Source organism: Pholcus phalangioides, unplaced genomic scaffold (assembly GCF_987345545.1).
Source record: "Pholcus phalangioides strain wild (caught in Gottingen) unplaced genomic scaffold, Ppha-v1.0 ptg000011l_1, whole genome shotgun sequence".
Taxonomy (NCBI): Eukaryota; Metazoa; Arthropoda; class Arachnida; order Araneae; family Pholcidae; genus Pholcus; species Pholcus phalangioides.
The window spans coordinates 13,177,637-13,198,929 of record NW_028301604.1 but is presented as its reverse complement, the minus strand read 5'-3'; the positions used below and the strand labels follow the sequence as shown (position 1 = coordinate 13,198,929).

Here is a 21,293-nt window from a genome sequence, read left to right as displayed (position 1 = left end):
AATATATATTTAAATTTAATCGTTTATGATTTTTAGAAAGAGTTTACGTTAAATCGCAGGTGCTCAACCTTAAGAGTGCGTGCCTTTTCATTGGTTTAAAAACGTGTCACGAGCTTCATAAGCGATGTGTAAATGTGTCGAAGGTCACTTAAATAGTCTGGGAATGTGCCACAGGTCACTCAAATTATCTGGAAATGTGTTGTTGGCCACTTAAAGTATCCGACTACGTTGAAAACGTCATTTTGGAAGGAAACATCAATGTTTATTTATTTAATTCCGTTCGGAATAATTGTAGGTCCCGGTCTAATTAGCCGTCGTGTGCAGAAAATGACCGAGGTGCGACAAAAACGAAAAAATGATCAAAGATGGTATTGCTTACTTCTTGATGTAACGATAATCCCTCTACAACGATATTTTATCTTGGTCCGCAGAGTATCGTTATATCAAGATTTCACAGTCTACCGTTTTTTAACGAAGCTTACTTTGATTCATCACTTTTACTGGAATCAGGAATGACAGTGAGTTGCTTTATTCATAAAATTCGTTTATTGAATATGTTTGTAACTATAAAAACAACTTCATACACATATTTGATGGCATGTGATTATGTTTTTTGTTTAAAAACATCTTGAAAATATCAACATCGCTTGTAACAACTTGGTTATATTTGACAAAATCTTTGGTTTCCCCTATTTGGTTTGGTAATCTGAAAATTCTTCCGTAAGACCCCTTTTAGGGGGCTTAATTTGGAAAATACCTTCTCACAGTGAGTCTCTACATTATAAAAAACAACTGACCAAGTTTCATATTTATAGGTTTAGAGTTTTTCCACTTAAACAAATTCCCTGGGCAGATCGTAACGATCTCTTGAGAATACGTGCTGATTACTTGATTATTTAAAAAAACGTTGAACCCCTTATCACTCCTTTGGGGGGGAGGGGTCAATTTTTAGAAATCTCTCTTCTTAGTGAGTCGACATTAAAATATGAAACTACTGGCCAAATTTTATGTTCATAGCTTCAGTGGTTTTGACTAGGTGATGTTGTCCCATACAACTTTTGAACCTCCTTATAGCACCTTTATTGGGTTGGACTTTGAAAAAACCTTCTTAGTGAGTCTCTACATTATAAAATAAAACTACTGGCCAAATTTCATATTTATAGCTTCAACGGTTTTGGCTCGGTGATGATGAATCAGTCAGTCAATGAAATGGTTTTAGGATATGTTATTTTATATGTATAGATTCCGCGATTTCTACTAGAACTCTTCAAAAATTCGATGAAATCTGGTGACAGGATCAAGTGTGAACTAGGGCTGGAAATCGATTAAACATTCTAACTGATTAATCAAAATATTTTAATAGATTAGTTGACCGATTAATCGAATTTTAATAGAATATTTTCAAATGCTATTCATTCATAGCAAACGTAGGTTGTGGCAACTATACAATCAATACCAATTGATGCTATAAAAATATATTCTATTCATTTTTCACGCATCTCTCTACTAAATGGATGTAAACACATATACAGAAATATAATAAGAAATAAAAGCCGCGCCCACTTGAAGCTATTTAACATCGTCTCCCTTTGCCAGAAACATGAATGTGCAAATGAAAGTTGATGAACTTTCATTTGCACAGATGAAAGATGATGAAACTCTATGAAAGTTGTTTTCCTAAGATGTTTTGTGAAATGTGTTTCAGTAGGGGATAGATACACCAGGGCCGCAACTGGGGGTGGGGGGGGGAAAGGGAAGGAGCAGGAGGGAAATTGCCCCGTGTGGCAAAATTTAGGGGGCGACAATTTCAGGTGGAAACAAAGAACACCGTTATAAAATTATCGAATTTTAAAGTTGTGGGGGCGGTCGAATCATGTTTGCCTACGGCGGAAAAAATCCTAGTTACGGTCCTGCGATACACGGTAACATTTCTCGAAAAAAAAACCGTAGATAGCGAAATAAGTGATCCATCCAGCTGATAAACATAAAAATGAAAATTTGCACATTCGTCTCTGGTATAGAAGGGACGATATACATGCAGAACATGCTTGTCATAATCGTGAAGTTCCTTAACTTGGATCTCGTCGTTTTTTCTTTTTAATCAATAATTTTAGAAACCATCACTATTTTTCGTTTAATCAACTTGTGTTTCCTCATGTCGAAGAATTTGATCAAAATATTGATTCAAATATTTTTAAATACAGTCATTTATCCAGGGCCGTAACCAGGATTTTTGCCTCCCGCGGCAAACATGATTCAGTGACCCGGGGTAAGCATTATTTTGCTGCCCCCACAACTTTAAAATTCGATAACTTTATATCGGTATTTTTTGTTCCCATCTAAACTTGCCGCCCCACTAAATTTTGCGGCCCAGGTCAATTGCCCCCTCTAGTTCCGGCCCTGACTTATCGGAAATATTTTGTATAGGAACACAATTTTTAAGACATTTAATTGGGGTTTAGTCAAATAAATCAAGTTTATAATATAACTTTTGATAAAACTTTCAATCAAATTTTGATCGAGTCGATTCAACTAAAATTTCTAACTGTGATTAACAGTTGATCGATTAACCGGACCAGCCCTAGTGTGAACGAATGACCTTCGCAGAATTTACCATGTTAATAGGAACAGTTATCCGATACTGGTTATTGTTTTTCTAAAATAACTTTTTTTCTGTTATGTAATATACCTCATATTTTTTGTGCGTATAATCCGTGGATCATATCTTTAAAAAAGATTCGAATTTCTTACCATGGATTATTCATCTATACCGCTGCTTTCACAAAACTAATTTGTGAAAAAAAAAAGTTTTTAAACATTTATATATGGTGCTTATGTAGATGTGAGCAGAAATTGAAAATTTTTCTGCAAAGATGTGACCAAAAAAAACAACCCGTTACACACACCTCTTACAATTTCATTATTAATTAAGTTCTAACCTACGGCTTCTACGCAGAAATATACGGTGCATTAGCAATAGTTTCCAAACCTTTTACGGTTGATCTTAAGACATATTACTGCTAAAAGGACCCTCAACTGAATTTCGAAATCGGTAACAGGTAAGAAATGTAAGCATCCATGCAAGTTTAAGTAACGTGTTTAAGCAACATGTTAAGAAACAAGTTCAAGTAACATGTAAGTTTTTAGAAAAGTTTTAGATCCTATTAATAGTTACCTATGTGTGTTGCATCAATTAATTAATTTCCGGTATTATTTAGATAATTTTGATTAATACTAAGAGTGTTCATAAAACTAGTTTTGTAAAGCGTGAATTTATTTCCACTGATTTTGTATTTTCTTTTATCGTCACGATTTCTCAAATGCTTTTTTTTCATTTCAACAAATGCCTGCTTCCGTTGCATCAATCATAATATGTATTTTGAGTAACTCTCGTTAATATCTCAGGCAACGTTGACAGTAGATATTATTTGGTGTTGTATTGCATGGAACGTGGTTGGTTGGCTGTCATCATGAATTCTACCTTAAAACATAAAATTCTCTTGGGATTTCAGTTATTATGAGATTCAGAATGCGTATGCACGTTAAGTGAAATGTTTTTAAGTGTAGTGATGTCTACCATTATTTTGAACTGTAATTGGAAAATGGCGACGTGCTCATCCATATATTAGCACTGATGTCAAAAAATAATCATATCCAAGTCTCACTCAAAAAAAAAAAAAAAATGCACGCGCGCGCGCACGCACACACCAACACAAACTGTACACAAAGAAGGACGAAGAATGAAATCACTGCTACGAATTATCATTAATAATTTAAAACAAAATCAAACTATAGAAATGAGTATTCTCGCTATTTTTAGACTGGTTGTGGCCGTGCGGCGTGAAACGTAGTGAAATGTTGTTTTTAACAGAGGCAATCGACGGAACAAGCACGTTGTTCACGTGGCATAAGAAGAAAGAGAATATGTGAAAAAAGTGCAATCAGCCGCGTCTTACCTGATACATCTTCCTTAGCTGGCTGACATCTTGGCAGTCCATTTCCACTGACTTGGCAGCGGCATACTCCCTCGCTCCATCTCCACAATCCGAAGGAGGAGTAGCACGCTCATCTTCTTCTCCCGGTCGCAACAGCCCTGCAATAAGACACGTGAAGAAACAACATCACAACCAACGGAAAAGAAACACTTTTTTGTGTGTTATACACTTGGTCATGTAAGATCTGGCACGATGTCAGAGTGAAATAAAAAGAAAGATACATTTCAACTCTCATATCCGAAGGCGATATCCAAATTATCTTAATAATACAATATATCTATGAGTTTGTATAAAACAGATATAATCGATATATCATAGAACTAATTTAATAATTTTAATGAACTTTTTTAAATTTTTTTTTAACCTAATTAAGTGTTTAGTGAGTTACGGTGAACAAAATATTTATGCCGTGTTTATGAAAAACTCAATTTGAAATTGATAACCGAATTTTGAACTTTTTAAATGCACTGATTGAAACCGGATCGCACACAGAGGTAGCAATACGTACATCACAACGAGACAGAAAAACATGATTGATCTTAAAATTACTCCAATTTCTTCCATTGAGTTAATTTTTTTAAAATCTCCACAAAAACTTGTTCGAAGAAAATGTTTCTGCCGAAATGAAATGATGGGCATCGGACGAAAATACGTTCCCCAGTTCCACATTCTTTAACATTGCAGTAACTACAAATATCATTCGATGCAGCTTTAGAAGGCAAAATGAAATAAAAAATTGCAATAAAACAGCATTTCAGAAAGAGTCGTTTAATTCGAATGACCAAAGAAGACCTACAAAGATTAGGTTGCCCTACAAGCCAGACATCAAAATATCGAGTACCGAATTTGTATTATTTCATTTCTGGGTTCAAAGAACAGGATGTTCAAATAATTTAATAAAATTCAGTATTTTTATAAAAATACGGTTTCAATACGTAAGTTGCATGAAGTACTCATATTTCGAATAATTCGTGCGAATATCAATAGACAATGATTAGGAAAAATATTTCAATGTAAACAAAAGCTTGTTAGGAAAACTTTTTAAATTTTTTTGAAAGTATTGTTTCGAATAAAACACTTTAAAATATTTACCGTAACGTAAAACAGAACAAAAAAAAAAGTAAAAAAGAGCCCAGGATAAATCTTCTTTCCTGCCTGGAGAACATCATCTATCCTCGGTGGCGGCAACTTACATACCAAATCACAGTGTATGAAATCCTTGAGAAATTAGCGCTTCCACGGGGAAATTCAACTCTCGAGTAAACCCGAGAAAATAACAAGACGAGGTGGTGAAATAAAAGAAAATAGAATATACATATAAGACAGAATCAAAACAACAATAACAAAAATACAAAAGGTGAAGAAAACCATCATCATCCTTATGAAAAAAACACACATAGCAAACGCTGGGAAAAGTTAGAAAGGAGTAACGTAAATCTCGACACTGGGGTAAACAGTTACAGAAAATCAGGGAAACATCCAGAAAAGCGAAAAAAGAAAAGAACATCTACTTTAGCCGCCAAGTTCGGAAGATTTCCCCTACTGTATTCTATATTTTATTTTTCTTATCCACAATTTTTTTTTCTTTTAAGGAGGCCGATGAGATGAGGATAGTTTTTTGCTCTCTTTCTGTGTGATTTTTGTTGTGTGTAAGTGCGTGCATGTTCTTTTTTTTCCACTGGCGTTTTCAGTTTAACAAGCTATGTCACGTTTCGCAGCTGCTTTCTTTGACGTGGCCGCCCACCGTCTTCAACACTCTCGGAGATGACTCGCTGAGAAGAAGAAGAGATGACTTCTGTAACCCCATGACTTTCTCATGATTCGTCAGGCATCATCCGTCTTTTGATACCTTTAGAGACTTGTTATCTTGGGCGGATTAAAACAGGGACTCAGCAAGGAAAGAAAGAGAGAGAGAGAGAGAGAGTAAAAAAGGGGGCATCAGTAACAGCAACACTTCTCTGACTCTTCTACCTCTGAGCCCAAACCAAATCTCTCAGTGCATTTTAGGTTGCATAAACGCTTTACTCTTTCCACCTAACAGAAGCCCTTTCAGAAAAATTGCTGGTATATGTACGTCTCTTTTTGGTTGGGGGGGGACGGGAATCAGGCTTTCGTTGCGATTCAGGTTTCATTCCGATCTTGTGCGATTTCTAATCGAGATACAAAAGTATTGAAAACATTTAATCGATGAATGATCCTTTCGTAGATTTCTGATGTAGATAATGTTCACACAAGGAGGCCCTTTTTTCAATTTCTTGGTTACGTATAGCATTCTCATTTAAAGGAACTGGATATCACCGAGTTGATTTTTTTTGCAATTTACAGCATAGCGATACCTTAAAAACAATATTTTGAGAAGCGTATTACATCTCGCTGAATGAGTTTCAATATTCTGGAGATCCCTTTTACGAATTAAAGTAAGTCTTGAAAAAACAAACCCGATCTATTATATATATTTCGTTTTTCGTCCACATTCAAGAAAGCTCAACAAAAATTTGCTTTTAGTAAGAGCCGTTCTTATAATTAGGCGGCAGGGTTCGTGTAATCGCAGGTGGTTTTAATCAACTTATTTGAGCTCCTCCGGCCTAATGAAAGGCAAGGCGCATGGCTTGATTTAATTAATTTTTGATTGCCTCTTTTCTCCTTCAACTTGCCCACACCCACGGGGCTTGAAAACTTGAGTCTCTCGCTCTCTGTCTCTCTCTATTTATTTAGGACCTCAGAGTTGTTTGCTTGTCTATGACAAAAAGAGACGTGAAAATCTTCTTCGTTGTTGTCCTCCCTCCATCGCCAAGTTTTTAATTTTCTTAAATTCTAGGCCTCCTATAAACAGTGAAGACGGGGGAAAAATAACAAAATAAAATATGTATACACACCCACAAGCATAACCTGGGGGAAAAAATGAATTCCAATTGGGAAATGTTACTGGACACTTTTATAAAAATCAAACAGTTATAAAATTTACTGAAATCCATTTTTTTTATATTTCTTTTCCTATTCATGCAGCAAATACTACTTTTGTTCCAAAGACATGACTAGAACGATCAACAGGACGTTTTTTACTCATAAGTATATACACTGTTTGTCTTTTTTCATTAAAAAAATTTCCAAATAACTGAATACATTCAATTAATTAGGAAAGACAATCAAGCAAACCCTTTTTATTACTCAGAATTTTTCCGCAAAACTACATAAACGACCAGATAGGAATTGAATTAAGAGAGAGAACTCTATCCAAAAGACCCTTCCTACATGCAATTTCTGCGGTGAAAACAAAAACTTCCAATTCCAACTTATTTGGACTGGTAAATTCATTAAGATGAAGCAGTTGATTTGAAATTAAATAACAAGGCAATATTTCTTTTAATTTTATAAACATTTACTTCTCATTATTTCTCTGCTTTTTCTCTGTATGCATTTTCACTAGGCATCTCTCAGCGTGTCTGGTTGTTTAGATAAGTGAGGTTCAAGAGTACGAATTAATTTTACTCATTACGCCATAGAAATGCTTATGAAAAGTTAGTCCAATCACCTTCAATATTTCATTTTCATATTATTAATAATGCTTCCTCCCACAAACATATGCGGTGAAAACATAATTATTAGGAATGAAAAAATATTCCGTACATTTTTCATCTCTTATTCAGGTTTGAAAATAATGTTAACCGATATCACAATTCGTGAAGCCTGATAAGAGATCCAAGTTCATTTAAATTTCCAATAGTTCCCTTTCCAAAAAACTAGAAAAAAATCTTCTTGTTTCTACATTTAAAAAAATTACTTCATCTCAAATGAACTTCAGTTGTTTAGAGAAAAATATGTGCTTGATTACATTCTAAAATGAATAGGTTAAATACAATTGAAGGGTTTGCAGCAATAAGGGAGCAGCTGTATTTGTGTTACTTTTGAGTTGAGTTCCTTACTTGTTTAAAAAATCTCTCTTCTGTTAGAATGGGGGAAGATTACCGAATACCCGAGGAAACCCGGCAGAAATTTTTCAACCACATTCTGAACTATCCAGCTAGATCTTCACACCACAACCGAAATGCCAACATACGAAAAAAATATCTCCCTTGAAAACTTGGTGTGAAAACGATGCAGCAGTTTTTCTTTAAAACAAGCAGAATGTGGCAACGTTTCATTCGATTTCTTTTTCAGATAGGCCTACTTGAATCGAACTTGAATGTCAAGTTTGGTAACCCACGACCGGGCAGTATCATTATTTTTTTATTGTTTAGTCTCTCTCTCTCTTAAAAATTGGATGGTTTTTAAAAATTTTAATTTTTGTTTGGGACAATAGGTAGTAGATAGCTCGAAAATGCAAAAATTCACATTTGCGTCACATAATAGGTGGTTTGGATGTTATTGGTGGTAAACCATGCATAGGTGCCTATAATTGGAAAAATACTTTTGACGAAAATTTAAAATTTGAAAATTTAGAACTTTTTTTTATTTCCCAAAAGTGCTGAAAATGGAGAGAACTCTTTCTTGCCGCAAGCGCTTCAAATTCATTCTTTTTTTTGGCGGAACCGTTTTAAAATGCGTTGGTGTTATCACCATTTAATGAAAAATAAAAGACATTCGTACGGGAAAAAGGGAATGGAAATCACAAAAGGAGTAGCCTACGTCAATCTCAAAGGCTGACTCACAAGATTCAGGAAAAAAACTCTGAGGATATATGCCAAGAGCAATGAGTTTCTAGAGAGGGAGATAGAAAAGAGAGAACGGTTATTCCCTATCATCAAATACCGGCAGACGGACTGAATTACACGGTCATCATAATGGTCAAGAACCAAGTTGTGTTCCGCTCCAACTGTTTCGTGATCCTTCCTAAAAAGGAAGCTTATTCCCATATCTTCTAGCCATTGCTCTTACTCTACTACCACTACTCTTGCTCGTCCCGTACAGTTACTTTCGCTCTGCAGATGATTCAACGACTTTCATGGTGCACTGAGGCTTTTCAAACAGTCTAGAAGGTAGTCGAGTCGGAGAAAGAGAAAATATCGTGCTTTATGTAGTAGCTTTCGAACTTTCGAATATGCAAGGTATACGGCCCTACCAAAAAAGTCATTTGGGAAGGTTTATGTAGGTACAGGCGCATTGGGGGACCAGAATGGTAGACGCATATAAAATGCCCATATGCTGTTTCAAGGAACTTTATCGTGTTAGCGGCAGAAAACCTGCGATAACGTATTTGGTGGTTTCCTATGGAAAATAATAATAAGTACCGTAAACGTGGGCTACTTTGGTCCTGGGACACGTCCTTTGGCTGAAAACGATAAAATAATAACACGTACACTAATTACAGTAGAAAAAATTTTCGGAACTAGTTTTTGTAGTTTTTGCTAAGTAGCAGTACTGAACAAGGCACCTGAGTCCATCATGTAGTTCACGAATGGTCGACTAGAACTAGAGATCAACAGTGGTGGTTTTTTTTATGCTATGATTGCACAGGATTTTTTCATCACTCATGTTAACAGAACTTAAAAGTAGTAATAATATTGGGTTTACTGGAAGGTGAATTTTTGGGCCGAAATAGCCGTTTTTACGGTAAATAAAAATGAGTGAAAACGCAATCTCCATGATAAAACGTGTCGGCTAATAAATACAACACATAAAATGCGGCCTATATTTAATTGGGTTTTTTTTTTCATTTCCGCAATTGCAACTATTCTAATTTGCATGTTTTATGATAACAGAAGATAACTTAATGGTCTTTTTAGTAGCTACTGTCTAATTGTACCTGATTTCTGAGTTGTTCATTCAGCCGAAGCTCTCATAACTTAAAACAAGACTTAATCAGATTTCTGGAACGCAACCAAAAATTAGAGCTTTTCCCACGTCACATAAATGTAACTCGGGATGGTAAGCAACAATTAATTGTATTTTATTAATGGTGTGGAGAGCAGCTCGAGCCACATTATTCGGTTAGGTATGTCAGCTGTGAAATTCCAATATCTGTTGCGATAGCCGAGTGCACCCATTCAACAGACTTGAAAACGAGTACAAGGAGGGATTCGGATTTTTCCAATGTCAGACTTTGAAAGCGGAAGAAAGTCCGGAAATAAAATGCTTTCGCCTTTTTAAACCTCGAATTTCCGAAGATATAGTAAAGAAAAGAGACTTGCACTTGCTTTAAGGGACTTGCTACATATTGAACAAATAGAGTGTATTTCGGATGAATGGGAAAAAAAATTGACCAACCCTGTTAACTCATATATTATAGCAGCTTTTAATAGATTTTACGTGTAGTCAAGATAAACTTTATCGTCGGATAAATTTATATTCATTACTGACGCATAGGGAGCGTGATATACAGTAACTTGCTACTTTAACACAACACTAAAAATGAAAAAATAAAAACTATATATATTAATTTTTTAAAAAGATATTTCAATGATCAGGGATATCATTTTGCATCTTTTTAATGGCAATAATAATCTTTTGAACGAATATAATTATTCAGTAGAACGGATGCCTTCCCTACTCTGAAAACCCTTTTCAAGATTTTCCAGTTTATGAAAAGTCTCGCATAAGAAAACTTCAGGTAAAGAAACTGTGTCATGTAAAAAAAAAAAAAAGAAGTGAAAATAGAAAGAATAGTCCTTTCATCTTCCGCATAGCAATGCTAATTTATGCTTCCATATATGTCTTTTCTTAATTTTCACTCCTTTCATACTTTCAGTGAATGCAGTGAAGAGATAGGAGAATTTTACTCTGCCGCGAGTACGTATGTTGTAGATGCTGAATTATGAAGGCATACATACAACGTGGAAGACATACATGTACCCACTCATCAAGTCGCGAGATCCCGTCCTCTTATGAATTGCAAATGACCCTTCCCAGTCTTTCACCAGTCCTAGAACAGAAAGTTCGGAAAACTACGCAAAAAGAAATAATCTTAATATATATATACTGTAAGCAGCAAACACGTAAAACGACACCTTTTCTTGTTCTGGAAATCGCGTTGTGAAAACTTATGTGAGGTCACTGTACACACAAAACAGATTTCTCGAGAATGAACTTGACTCCAAGTTCTGTGAATAGAAAAATAAAGCAAAAGGAGAATGACCTTGGAAACAAAATTCGCCTTCTTACGAGTTTTCATATAATGAATGAAAATTTTAATGTGACAGCAAAAATAAAAAGTAATAGTTCCACATCCATTCCACGTGGAACCACGTTAACGTGAATAGACGCTTTTCGGTATCAAAACTGGGAAAAAAAAGGAATGAAACTTGCTAGAAGTACTTTGAATACGTATTTTTCAGATAGATAACCGTTGAATCTAGTGAGTGTTTGCCTTTCGACAACTTTTAACCCTGAAAATCTTAATATAAATATCACGGACAGAATGACTATTCAGAATTCAGTAACCTGACCTGACACTGTGTTAACTTTAATTACAATGCTTCAGATTTCTGTAAATCTTGACGGGAACCACTTGTTAACAACTTTCCCGCCGATGAAAAATGTCAATATACAGTGTATATTGTATATGCCAAATTTTCAATAGTCCTAGCAATTATTTGCGCGTGAGCTTTTCTGTAATGCATAAAATATGTAGATCATTTCTGAAACCCTAACATCTCACATAAGCACAATAAAAGCAGTGATTCTCAAAGTGCATGTTGCGACACCAACTCTAGGAGCGTCACCAACCAACCTTTGTCGGGGTTGTCACGTCAAGATGGCAGTATTGACGCATGTCCTTTCAGTATTTTGAAGAGTTTCTTTTCTTGTTGGAAGCTACGGCTAAGTGATGGCTATGGCAAAGAAGCCGCGTTTGAGAACCCCTTCATTACCTGAACATTTTTTTTAATAATCTTCATGTTTATAATAATGCTTTTTATTAATCATCCTATTCATATCAGCAGTATAGTGCTCCTTCAGACGAATCCATAAAAACAGTTTGGCCACTGATGCTCAGTATCTTATAGTTGTGGCGAAGAAGCATAAATATGCCTGGAGATAACGTTAAAAAATGTCACAATCAGGTGAGTCAATAAATAGTTTTAATATATGAGGGGGTTAAAGATAAAGTGGTGTAGGCCACATTTTCAACAATTTTGACTTAACTCAAGAAACGTAATCTAAAAGTGCTGAACTGTTGAGAGACAAAAATGTACTAAGTCTCAGCTCCAATAGCTTGCCCCGTGGATTGTGAAATCATAAAACTTTTTACAAGGGACTCTATTGCAACAATTCTAGGAAAACCATCCTTTTGTCAAAATTAGGATTAATCTACTTACACCACTCTGACTTTAACCTCTTCAAATGTATGTGTTACCAATACTTCCTTTTCAGTGCATCTATGCACCAATTATTTTCACTAATACATTGGAATTTGCGATTCCAGTTTCTCCGAATCGGGATGAGATCAAGAAAACAAATTAAAAAGCCTTTTTAAACCAGTTTCAAATTAAACGTCTTCCATTAGATTTTATAAAACGCATCGTGTTCCCTTCATTGATTCAATCATCAATAAAAAAAATATAGAACAGAGTTTCCGCAAAAAGAGCGAAAAAAGTGAATTCCCGCTTATTTGAATGATGCGTTAAGCAAGTCACAAAAATATTCAAAGCTAAAAAAAAGTAAAGCACGAGATGAATGTTTATAAGAGCGATTAGAAAACTATTCCAAAGTTGTGAATTCATTGGATGCCTCCTCCCACAAACACGAACAAATCCCGAAAAACACATTAATTCAAGTGGCGCACCTTTTTCCTAAGAAGAAATTCGTAAGCAATTTCGTCTGTCACCTATTCCTTTTCAAGATGCAAATCACGGTATTTCAACGCACCGGGCATGTTTCACTTTTATTTCGACATTATCTGTTTCACGTTTCTTGACAGTTCACCATAAATAAGTTTTCGTTTCGCTCTTTCGTCAAAACCTTTTCTTTATAATTTGCTGCGACTAAAAAGGGCTGTTGTGTAATTATTTCTCGCTTGAAACTTCAAGTTTTTTACATAGTTTAAATGTTGACATTCAAATTGTTATCATTTCCATGATTCGAGAATTTTTGTGTCATTTGACGAAAACGTTATAAAATTAGTTCTAACACTTCATTTTAACCAACATAGGTGAAGTCTTAGTAATTTTTTTTTTAATCGAGGTGAGTTGATTTTTTTAGTTATAAATATACCTAAGCATCATTTCGTGAATGCTCGAAGAATTTTCTGTCGATAACTAGCACGTTTTAGTTTAATAAATGAACCGTAAAGTTCACCATCTGCAGTTATGTAATATTGTTGTATGGAGATAAACGTTTTCAGAATTTTCACATTCCGGTTATAAGTTTTTATTAATTTAACAAACGATCTGACATTAGAAGTATTGGTTGTTGTGGAGAATTTCCTTATCGCTTGTCATCCACTTCTAACATTGTGTCATCACAGGAAACATTAGAGAGCAGTAAAACTTCCTCTCTATTTCTCTTTCAGTCCGATCATATGTCTCTGATTCTCAGTGTGTATTTCTGGTTGGTTTCAGTCTCCAGCTCATAAAAAAACATCTCACTCTAGAATACATGCAAACATTTGCCTTAAGTAAAAAAAAGTGCCTCTCACTATAATTATGTCAACACCATTTTTCACCGTTAAGTTTCGAGAAAAAAAAGCTCACTGCGAAATATTTATATGGGAAAGATATCACACACACATATGGGTCACTCATAAAGCATATTACACACAGTTGAATGGAATGCTGTAATAATCTCAGAGATACAGCCGAAATCTGATACCAATTTTTACACTGAAAATTACAGTAGTTTAATGATTTTTTTTTTGTTACTTGTTGATATACATTTGGTCAAGAGAAAAAACCCCGAAAAAATAGATAATCAGTGATATACTGAGGTAGGAAAAAATCTTAGAAACTATAAAAGAAAAATTCTATGGAGAAGGCTATATTTCTTTCCCAATCAACCATTGCGAGATGAATCATGTTGTGTAACATCATGAAAATAAAATTTACGTCACAAGAGTTATTGGTATTTTGTCAAGACTTCAATTTAAATTTAAATTTGTTTGGAGTCCAAAGTAGAAAAATATTCATCCGGATGTCATGTTTTTTTTTCTCTTTCATACTTTTTTCTAAAATTCCCAGTGTATAATTACATATTTTTTTAATATTCAGTTCGATTCCTGGCACCCTTCTTTCCATCCTATTTGTTTTTATACACATATTTATTTAAGATCTATTAAACAATTTTTTAATACGCATTTTTTCTAAAAGTCTTGGCTTCACGTAGGGTTCAATGGAAATTGCTATTGAATATTAAAATGCCACTACTCTCGACAGGTTTGATCAGGTAATGAGTTGAAAAAAATGATTCTCATAAAAAAAATTTTATAACAGATTACGAATAAGATAAAACAAAGAAGGAAAAGAACCAAAGTTCGGTGGAAAGCTTTATATACGTTTTCGAATAGCTTATTACGAGTATTCCCAGAGAAAAGTTATTTCATGTCATGCGTATGAGCATCAGTATACAGATTGCTGCATATAAAACACAGTAACTGAAAGACATATTTCTCATCACTCCCTCATGGAATGCCCTTAATTTTGTCTTTATTTTCTTAAACAGGTCCAAAGAATTTCATCATGATACTACGCAATACACCTAGTCTATAAAGCAGTATTTTTCAACCTTTTTCAGCTCATGACCCCCATTGGATCATATTTTATTCTCGTGGCTTCATTGTCTTATCCGCCCCCCCCCCACCCTCATCACGAGTGACACCCTTTATACTTATTGAATTGAATTTCATCAAAACAAAAATTCATAATGAACAAAAATTTTATAAATAAGATCGATCTCTCGAACCCTGGGCCAGGCACGGATGCAGAGAAGGTAGATGATCACACTCTCAAGAGCAGAACAATATAGGAAAATAGGTCTGCGTAAAATACGGTACGATCCAACAAACCTACACAATAATCGAGCCCTATCCTGGGTTCACGCCCACGCAGGGCTAGACTTCAGTGAGCTTCCTTCTTATGAGAAATTTATACATGGTCGTCTCAACGTCGTGGATCCCTGATCAAAGTGATATTTCTGAGGCCCACTACTTAGTTGGAAGCAACAGCTTACATATTTACATAGTCATATTTGAAAATCACAGTACGAAATCGCAGTGTGTAGGCCTCCTATGGATATGAAGCCCCCCCCCCCCACCGGTTATGTTCACATGGGACCCGTGAGCTAAAAGGCCCTGGTTCTGAATAGCTCTGCTGGATTCTCAAAGTAATCACCTTTTTTACCCACCATATTTCACTTGGAAGCTTTATCTATCCAAAGCTCTCCGTGGGCCCCTTCACCACTTGTGGCTCCCCTTCAATCTGATTTTAACCCATGACACCACCCCCCACATTATCCTAGTACTGCAAAGGAAGCCATATAGCCCCAGATTGAGAACCACTGGTCTAATGCATTGTTTATCACAACTATTGTTTACATCGAAAGAATTTGATTACTATATTTCCATAAAAATATTCTCATTTTTGTTTCTGTCCTATAACTTTTATCAATGTTTTGTTTGACAAAAAAAACAATAAGGGGAAGTACGTTTCATAAGCTAGCAACGACCTTCCGTTATTTCAGGATTAATTCTCGAAGAGCCATTTACAAGGGGTTGACATGAAACTTCTGAAGAGAAAGAATGTTCGACCATCTTAACATGTCTCTCCCAGCCATCTCTCCTTCAGGACTCTCTCTGTAATTTCCCGAGACTGGAATAAAGCAGCGAAAAGAGAAGGTATATACAAAAACGGGGCTTTTCCTCAAAACAAGCGTGCATTTAAAAGAACGATTCGTTCCACCCACCACACGTCCTCTCTCTCTTGGTCCACCATTCTCCATCTTTTGAGGACAAAGTTGTGTGGAGAAAGAGAGAACAGCTCGCATCCTAGTCATGTACCGATTCGGGGGACATCGTCGTGTACCAGAAGCTGGTTTAAAAAAAAGTAAAGAAAGAAAAAAAAAATAACAATAAAGGAATAAGAAGAACGGAGAAAAAGAAAGCAAGGGAAAACAGTGACTCGTTAAGTAGCCAAGGGGGTATGGAAAACGGGGGCTCATCCGAGGAAATAAGAGTGGGTTGGGCTGCAAGCGACTTTGTTTAATGATGGTCCCCGCTCCGAGTCGAACAACTTCCCGATGATCCCGTGTACAACAGGGATTGTGCGGGACACGGCGGTTAAACGAATCAAGATTCTGGTTACCCACTCCAAGACATTTACTATGAGATAAAAGCTGTGTATGCTAAGAAGCCAACCATACACAAAGAAAGCGTGCCTTGTGTACACTATTTCCAACAAAATAAACGAATAGAAAGAGTAAACTGATACTGTCATCTCTTCAAACGTTGGAAACGGCTTGCCGAACGTATTACTCCTTTCGTTGGTATTATGCGACATTAATCTATCGCGTCACGTACGAATTATTCGACGATTTTTCAATGGGGGAATCTATGTGTATTCTAACACCACATACCAAATAAGACACGTACTCTGAAGCTACGGTTCATAGCTCTTTAAATTTATAAGAATGCTCTGAAAATCAATTTTTCCACAATTACTTTAAAATAACTTATAGAAACGCCATGCCGAATTCATCCTACCTGATCAGTAAACTACTTCAGAATTATTATTTTAGAGAAATGTAGTAAATCATGGGTGGGCAAGTAAAGGTGCAGATTTATCTTTTAATTAACTAGCAATTCAGAAGTGACGACTCAGTTATTCTAGCGCAACACGGTCCATGTACTAGGTGTAACCGAACTAAGATCTATAGTTGAACTTACCTAGATTCGAACCCAGGCTTATATGGAACAGAAGGTTGCACCTCTTGGTCACCAAACGACGATTTATTTCAAATCATCTCTCTCGTTGATTATTCCTATATATATCTTTCACTTTCAATAAAACTCTTTTGCAGCTCCGAATAATTTTAGCAACATTTTTATTATATAATTTGGCATTACAAAGATTTACCAAACTCTTGTATGTCGCAATACTCATGAAATTAATTAAGAACATCGCGAAGTTACAAATAGACTAGCGAAAACATGAAAGATTCTGACCGATGTTTTTAATCTGATTCTTGTCATGTTTCTTATAAGAAATAAATCTTATCTTTTTGGATTTCGATTTAACACGTTATTTTCTTTTTTTCAAGAAAATAATTTTTGCAATGTGTGAAAAATACAGGTTCTATCCTAAAAAATAACGAAAATTCGAAATTTAGAATAAGAAGTAATTTTCTGATAACAAAAATATGTATTTAAAAAAATAAAAGTCGCAATTGCTTCTCGTTACTTTGTATTTTTACCTTGAAACTTGTTCCCGCACTCATATTCAGCAGCACTAATGACACAAATCAAAGCAAATGAATGTACCTGAAAACAAAACTCAGTCAAAAGTCGAAAAGGTTTGCCATTAATTGGCCTGTTGTTATTCGCCATTGCGAAACAGCACCATCGATTCTGTATCCAACCAGGCGAGTAGGAGCAAAAAAAAAAAAATAATAATAAAATGCAAGAAAGAAATCTCCCCCTCAACAAGCTACGCAATTAAAGTTCGATCGGTGGTAAAATGAAGTGTATATTCTGAGAATGAAACAAAGTATGAAAAAATATCCCCAAAAATGCCTATTATGATCAGTTTGGCCCTTTGCTAAAGAAATGCTTAATGCTATGAACGGATGACTGGATAATCCTATAATTATGCGGCAGATGTCCCCGTGAAAAATGTGCACTTGAATCGATGGCGTCACGCCCAAATTTTCTGACGATCAACCTCCTTCAGAAAAATTCTTTAACCAAAAGCTTTATCATTTTTAAAATTTTCGTATGCCACGTCCAACTACCTTCATTTTGATATCTTGGGTGGTTTGCTTTACACACGTCTGTTGGATTTTCAACAAAATGAATATCAATGATACTGAGAAAACATCATATTACGCAAGGATGCTACTGAAAAATGTCAATTTACCCAATTTCTTTCTAAGGTGTACAAGGTGTCGTCCTCGATAAAAATTATGAAAAACATTTAAGTAAATTAATCTCACCCAGAAACAAATCCAAACAAAAAATTACCGGCAGAATACAATTATTAAAGCCCCAAAAAATACTAAAAATGATAAGTCGGCTACTCATTACATCTCATGCTTCTTGGTGAGATATCTAAAAAAATTTCTTTTCGCTTTCTTTTTTTCCTCCAGCTTCTCTGTTCTATTTTTTTTTAAATAGAGAGAGAGAGAGAGAAAACTAGAGTTATTTTTCTCTTTTTTCTCTCTTTGTCTGTACTGTACTTGATTATGTGTTGTTTGAATGGTGTCAGTCTAACAACACTCTAGTATTTTGAGATTTTTAAGTTCGATCTTGGCCTCTACTGGTGTTAAAAATTTTAATATTTATACATTTTTTGATTAATCGATAATAATTCTACGGAATTTTTCTGTATTTTTGAGCTTATTTAAATAAGTAGAATCAGTGGTAATTTTTTTCAAAATATTTGTTTAAGACGTCACCTTGGGACCCTTTCCTTATAAGACAATGAGAAGTTCATGAATTGTTATGGTACTTATGTGATAGTGCTTGTAAGCATAAACGGGAGGGTTGCTTCTTCTCGCTGTTGTTTTGCATTTTTTAGCCTCAGGAAATTCAGCCCTGATTCCAACGATGAAACACCGTTATATCTGAAGTCAAGCTGAGAACCCCTGAGGTAAAAAAAAATAATATTTACAGCGAGAAGAAACAACCTCTACATTTGTGCTATCTGGGTCTGAAAGGGATAAGAGAAAAAAAGCGTTAGTGGGGACATGTCTTTGAAAAAAAAATCCTATCAGCTGGGATTTTGAAGAGTTTACATGGCACATCACAAAAAAATCTCAATACTAAACTTTGATACATAATGAAGTAAAGGTGAAAGTGCACTCAGAGAAAAAAAATCACGAGAGGGTCCAAAAGAAATTTCGAGTGGGGGGCGCTCCTTCCCCCCACTGGACGCCAAAGAAATAGAACTAGAATCATGGTAAGCACATCTATCTTGACTGACTTATTGCTGGGTGCACGTTTCGAGACAAGACGCTAATTAGTGGTAAACCTTTTAATTTTTCATTAAGAAGACAAATTAACGACTCCGTAATGAACGTTCCTAAAGAGAAAGAACGAGCAAGTTAGGCAAATGAAAAGGAGGAGTGGAAAGAGTTGGAGAATCCGGGAGGGGGGTCCATGTTCTTAAAGGAAAGTGAGTGAAGTCGAATAATTAACACGGCCGTTTAGCTAACATGCGGGGCACGAGGTAATTTAGAAGGGGGCCCCCAAAGCTCCACCTTTCTTGGGTCAACCTTCGAAACGAGCCGGAGAGGTTTTTTTTTTCTCCTCCGGGGTTCCATTTTTGTTTTATTTCGCCCGCCAAAGAGGAAGTAATTTTTTAATTCACGATTCTTCTCTCAAAAGTCCAAAGTCTCCCATCCACCGCATCCATCCACCGAGTGGGTGGATGGAAAAACTTTGTCACTGTCTGAAGAGACTGTTGTTCCTTGTGCAATCATCCACCAACCCTCCTCTCACACAACATGGAAGCACGACTCACAAGGCCTCTTTTTCACGTGGCCACCCGAACCGACCTCCGCCGCTGGCTGACAACACAGTTTGACCTCATTAGGGCATGAAAATTTCAGGTGCGGAGTAAAAGATTAGGGGGTTTGTTTGATTGGTTAAGTATGTTGGGGGCTCTTGCGCCGAAACCAAAGCACCCAATACATACATACAGTACATACATATATACCCACGACGGTACAAAAAAAATATGGAGGCAGGAGATGTAAAGAGAGGAAGAAGATGCAAGAGAGAAGTGCTGCTGACTCTGGAAGTGGGTGGAGTTGCGACTTTATTAATATTCGTGATAATCGCTTGTCTTTTCCAGAGCTGATTTTTCAAGTGGCGACAACCTAAAAGGCCACTCTTATCACGCCGAGTTCCCCTCCAGTATTGTTGATGACTCTCGACGATCTACGAAATCATAATCAGAAACAAAAGGATTTATTTATGGTCCTAATTGCTGCTGCCCTAAAAAAAATATATATATATATATATATAACGGTAAAGAAAGAGACAAAAAAAGAGAGAACGGGAAAGACAAAGTTTTCGAACACCTTCCCCAAAGTCATTATGCCCAGGCAATTAACGGTCAAAATTAATGTTTGACGAGCATCAAAGTATTTTCTACAGGATTAACGTAAGGGAAAAGGCTAAGAATTATTTATTTTTTGTTCGAGAGGTATCGAAGTAAATCGTCATATAGAAATAATAATTGAGAAATCAAGAATTTTTAACTCCGGTTGTTTGTCATAGTTACTATTTTTTTTTCATTTCTGTAATCACCTACAAAAAGATTCTAGTTGACTGACCATAGTTTTGTTTCTGAAAAATACTTTATCTCTACATATTGTTCGTAATTCAATTGATGTGTGTTATGTTTTGGTTGCGGAGTTCGGAGTATGTGTTTTTGCCGGTTCGTTATCTATGTGTTCGATATTTTGCATTAAAGTTTGTGTGCAATACATTCTCTACAACACCTTGTTTCAAAACTGTCTATCTACAGGGTGATTCTAAATTCATGGGACAAGCATTAAGAGGTGATAGAAGATGCCTAAATAAGCATTTTTGATATTGTCATTGTACCGCTTGATCATTGTTTGGCACAGCATAATCTTCATGGCCCTCGCACCAATAATAAATAAACTCCAATCCAATCCGAAGGTGCATATTCACTCTTGAATGGCTGATAGCACATATAGCAGCAAATCCGTTGGAAAAATATGATATTTGTTTTTGGTGAAGTGCTGTTGGGCACTCTCTAAAAAAACTCTACCGCTTTTGCTATTGCGATCCGACCGCACATTCTATTATCAAAAATGCTTGTTTAGGAGTCTTCCATCACCTCTTAAAATTTTTCCCATGAATATAGAATCACCCTGCATACAATATTTCATGCGTCTTTGTTGCAGAGTGTGCAAAAAGTCGAGTTGTTGAATAGCGGTAATTTTATCCACACGGGTTTTGATCAATAGCATCTGAAACTTGGAATGACTTCTGAACAATCAGATTCAATTTCAGAGAAAATAAGCGGAACTTACTTCACTGCCTTAAAGTGTTCCCTGAAGGCAACTCTCAGATTATGAGAGATCTAAAGCAATATTCGGTCAGAATTGAATTAGCCGTCAATAAATGAATAACATATGTTTAGATACCACATAAACTCGGATGTCTTTTATGTTACCGCCAAT

At 35.7% G+C, this 21,293-nt stretch overlaps 1 protein-coding gene across 3 annotated transcripts in view; it reads right to left on the bottom strand.

Moving 5' to 3' along the window:
* The window catches only part of LOC149080080 (uncharacterized), a 440,318-nt gene that overhangs the window by 280,584 nt on the left and 138,441 nt on the right, over positions 1-21,293 (bottom strand). For all 3 annotated transcript variants that reach the window (XM_089239054.1, XM_089239050.1, XM_089239049.1), the window contains one exon: positions 3,957-4,093. In XM_089239054.1, the coding sequence (XP_089095180.1) occupies positions 3,957-4,093 (137 nt within the window). The remainder of the gene's footprint in view (positions 1-3,956; positions 4,094-21,293) is intronic.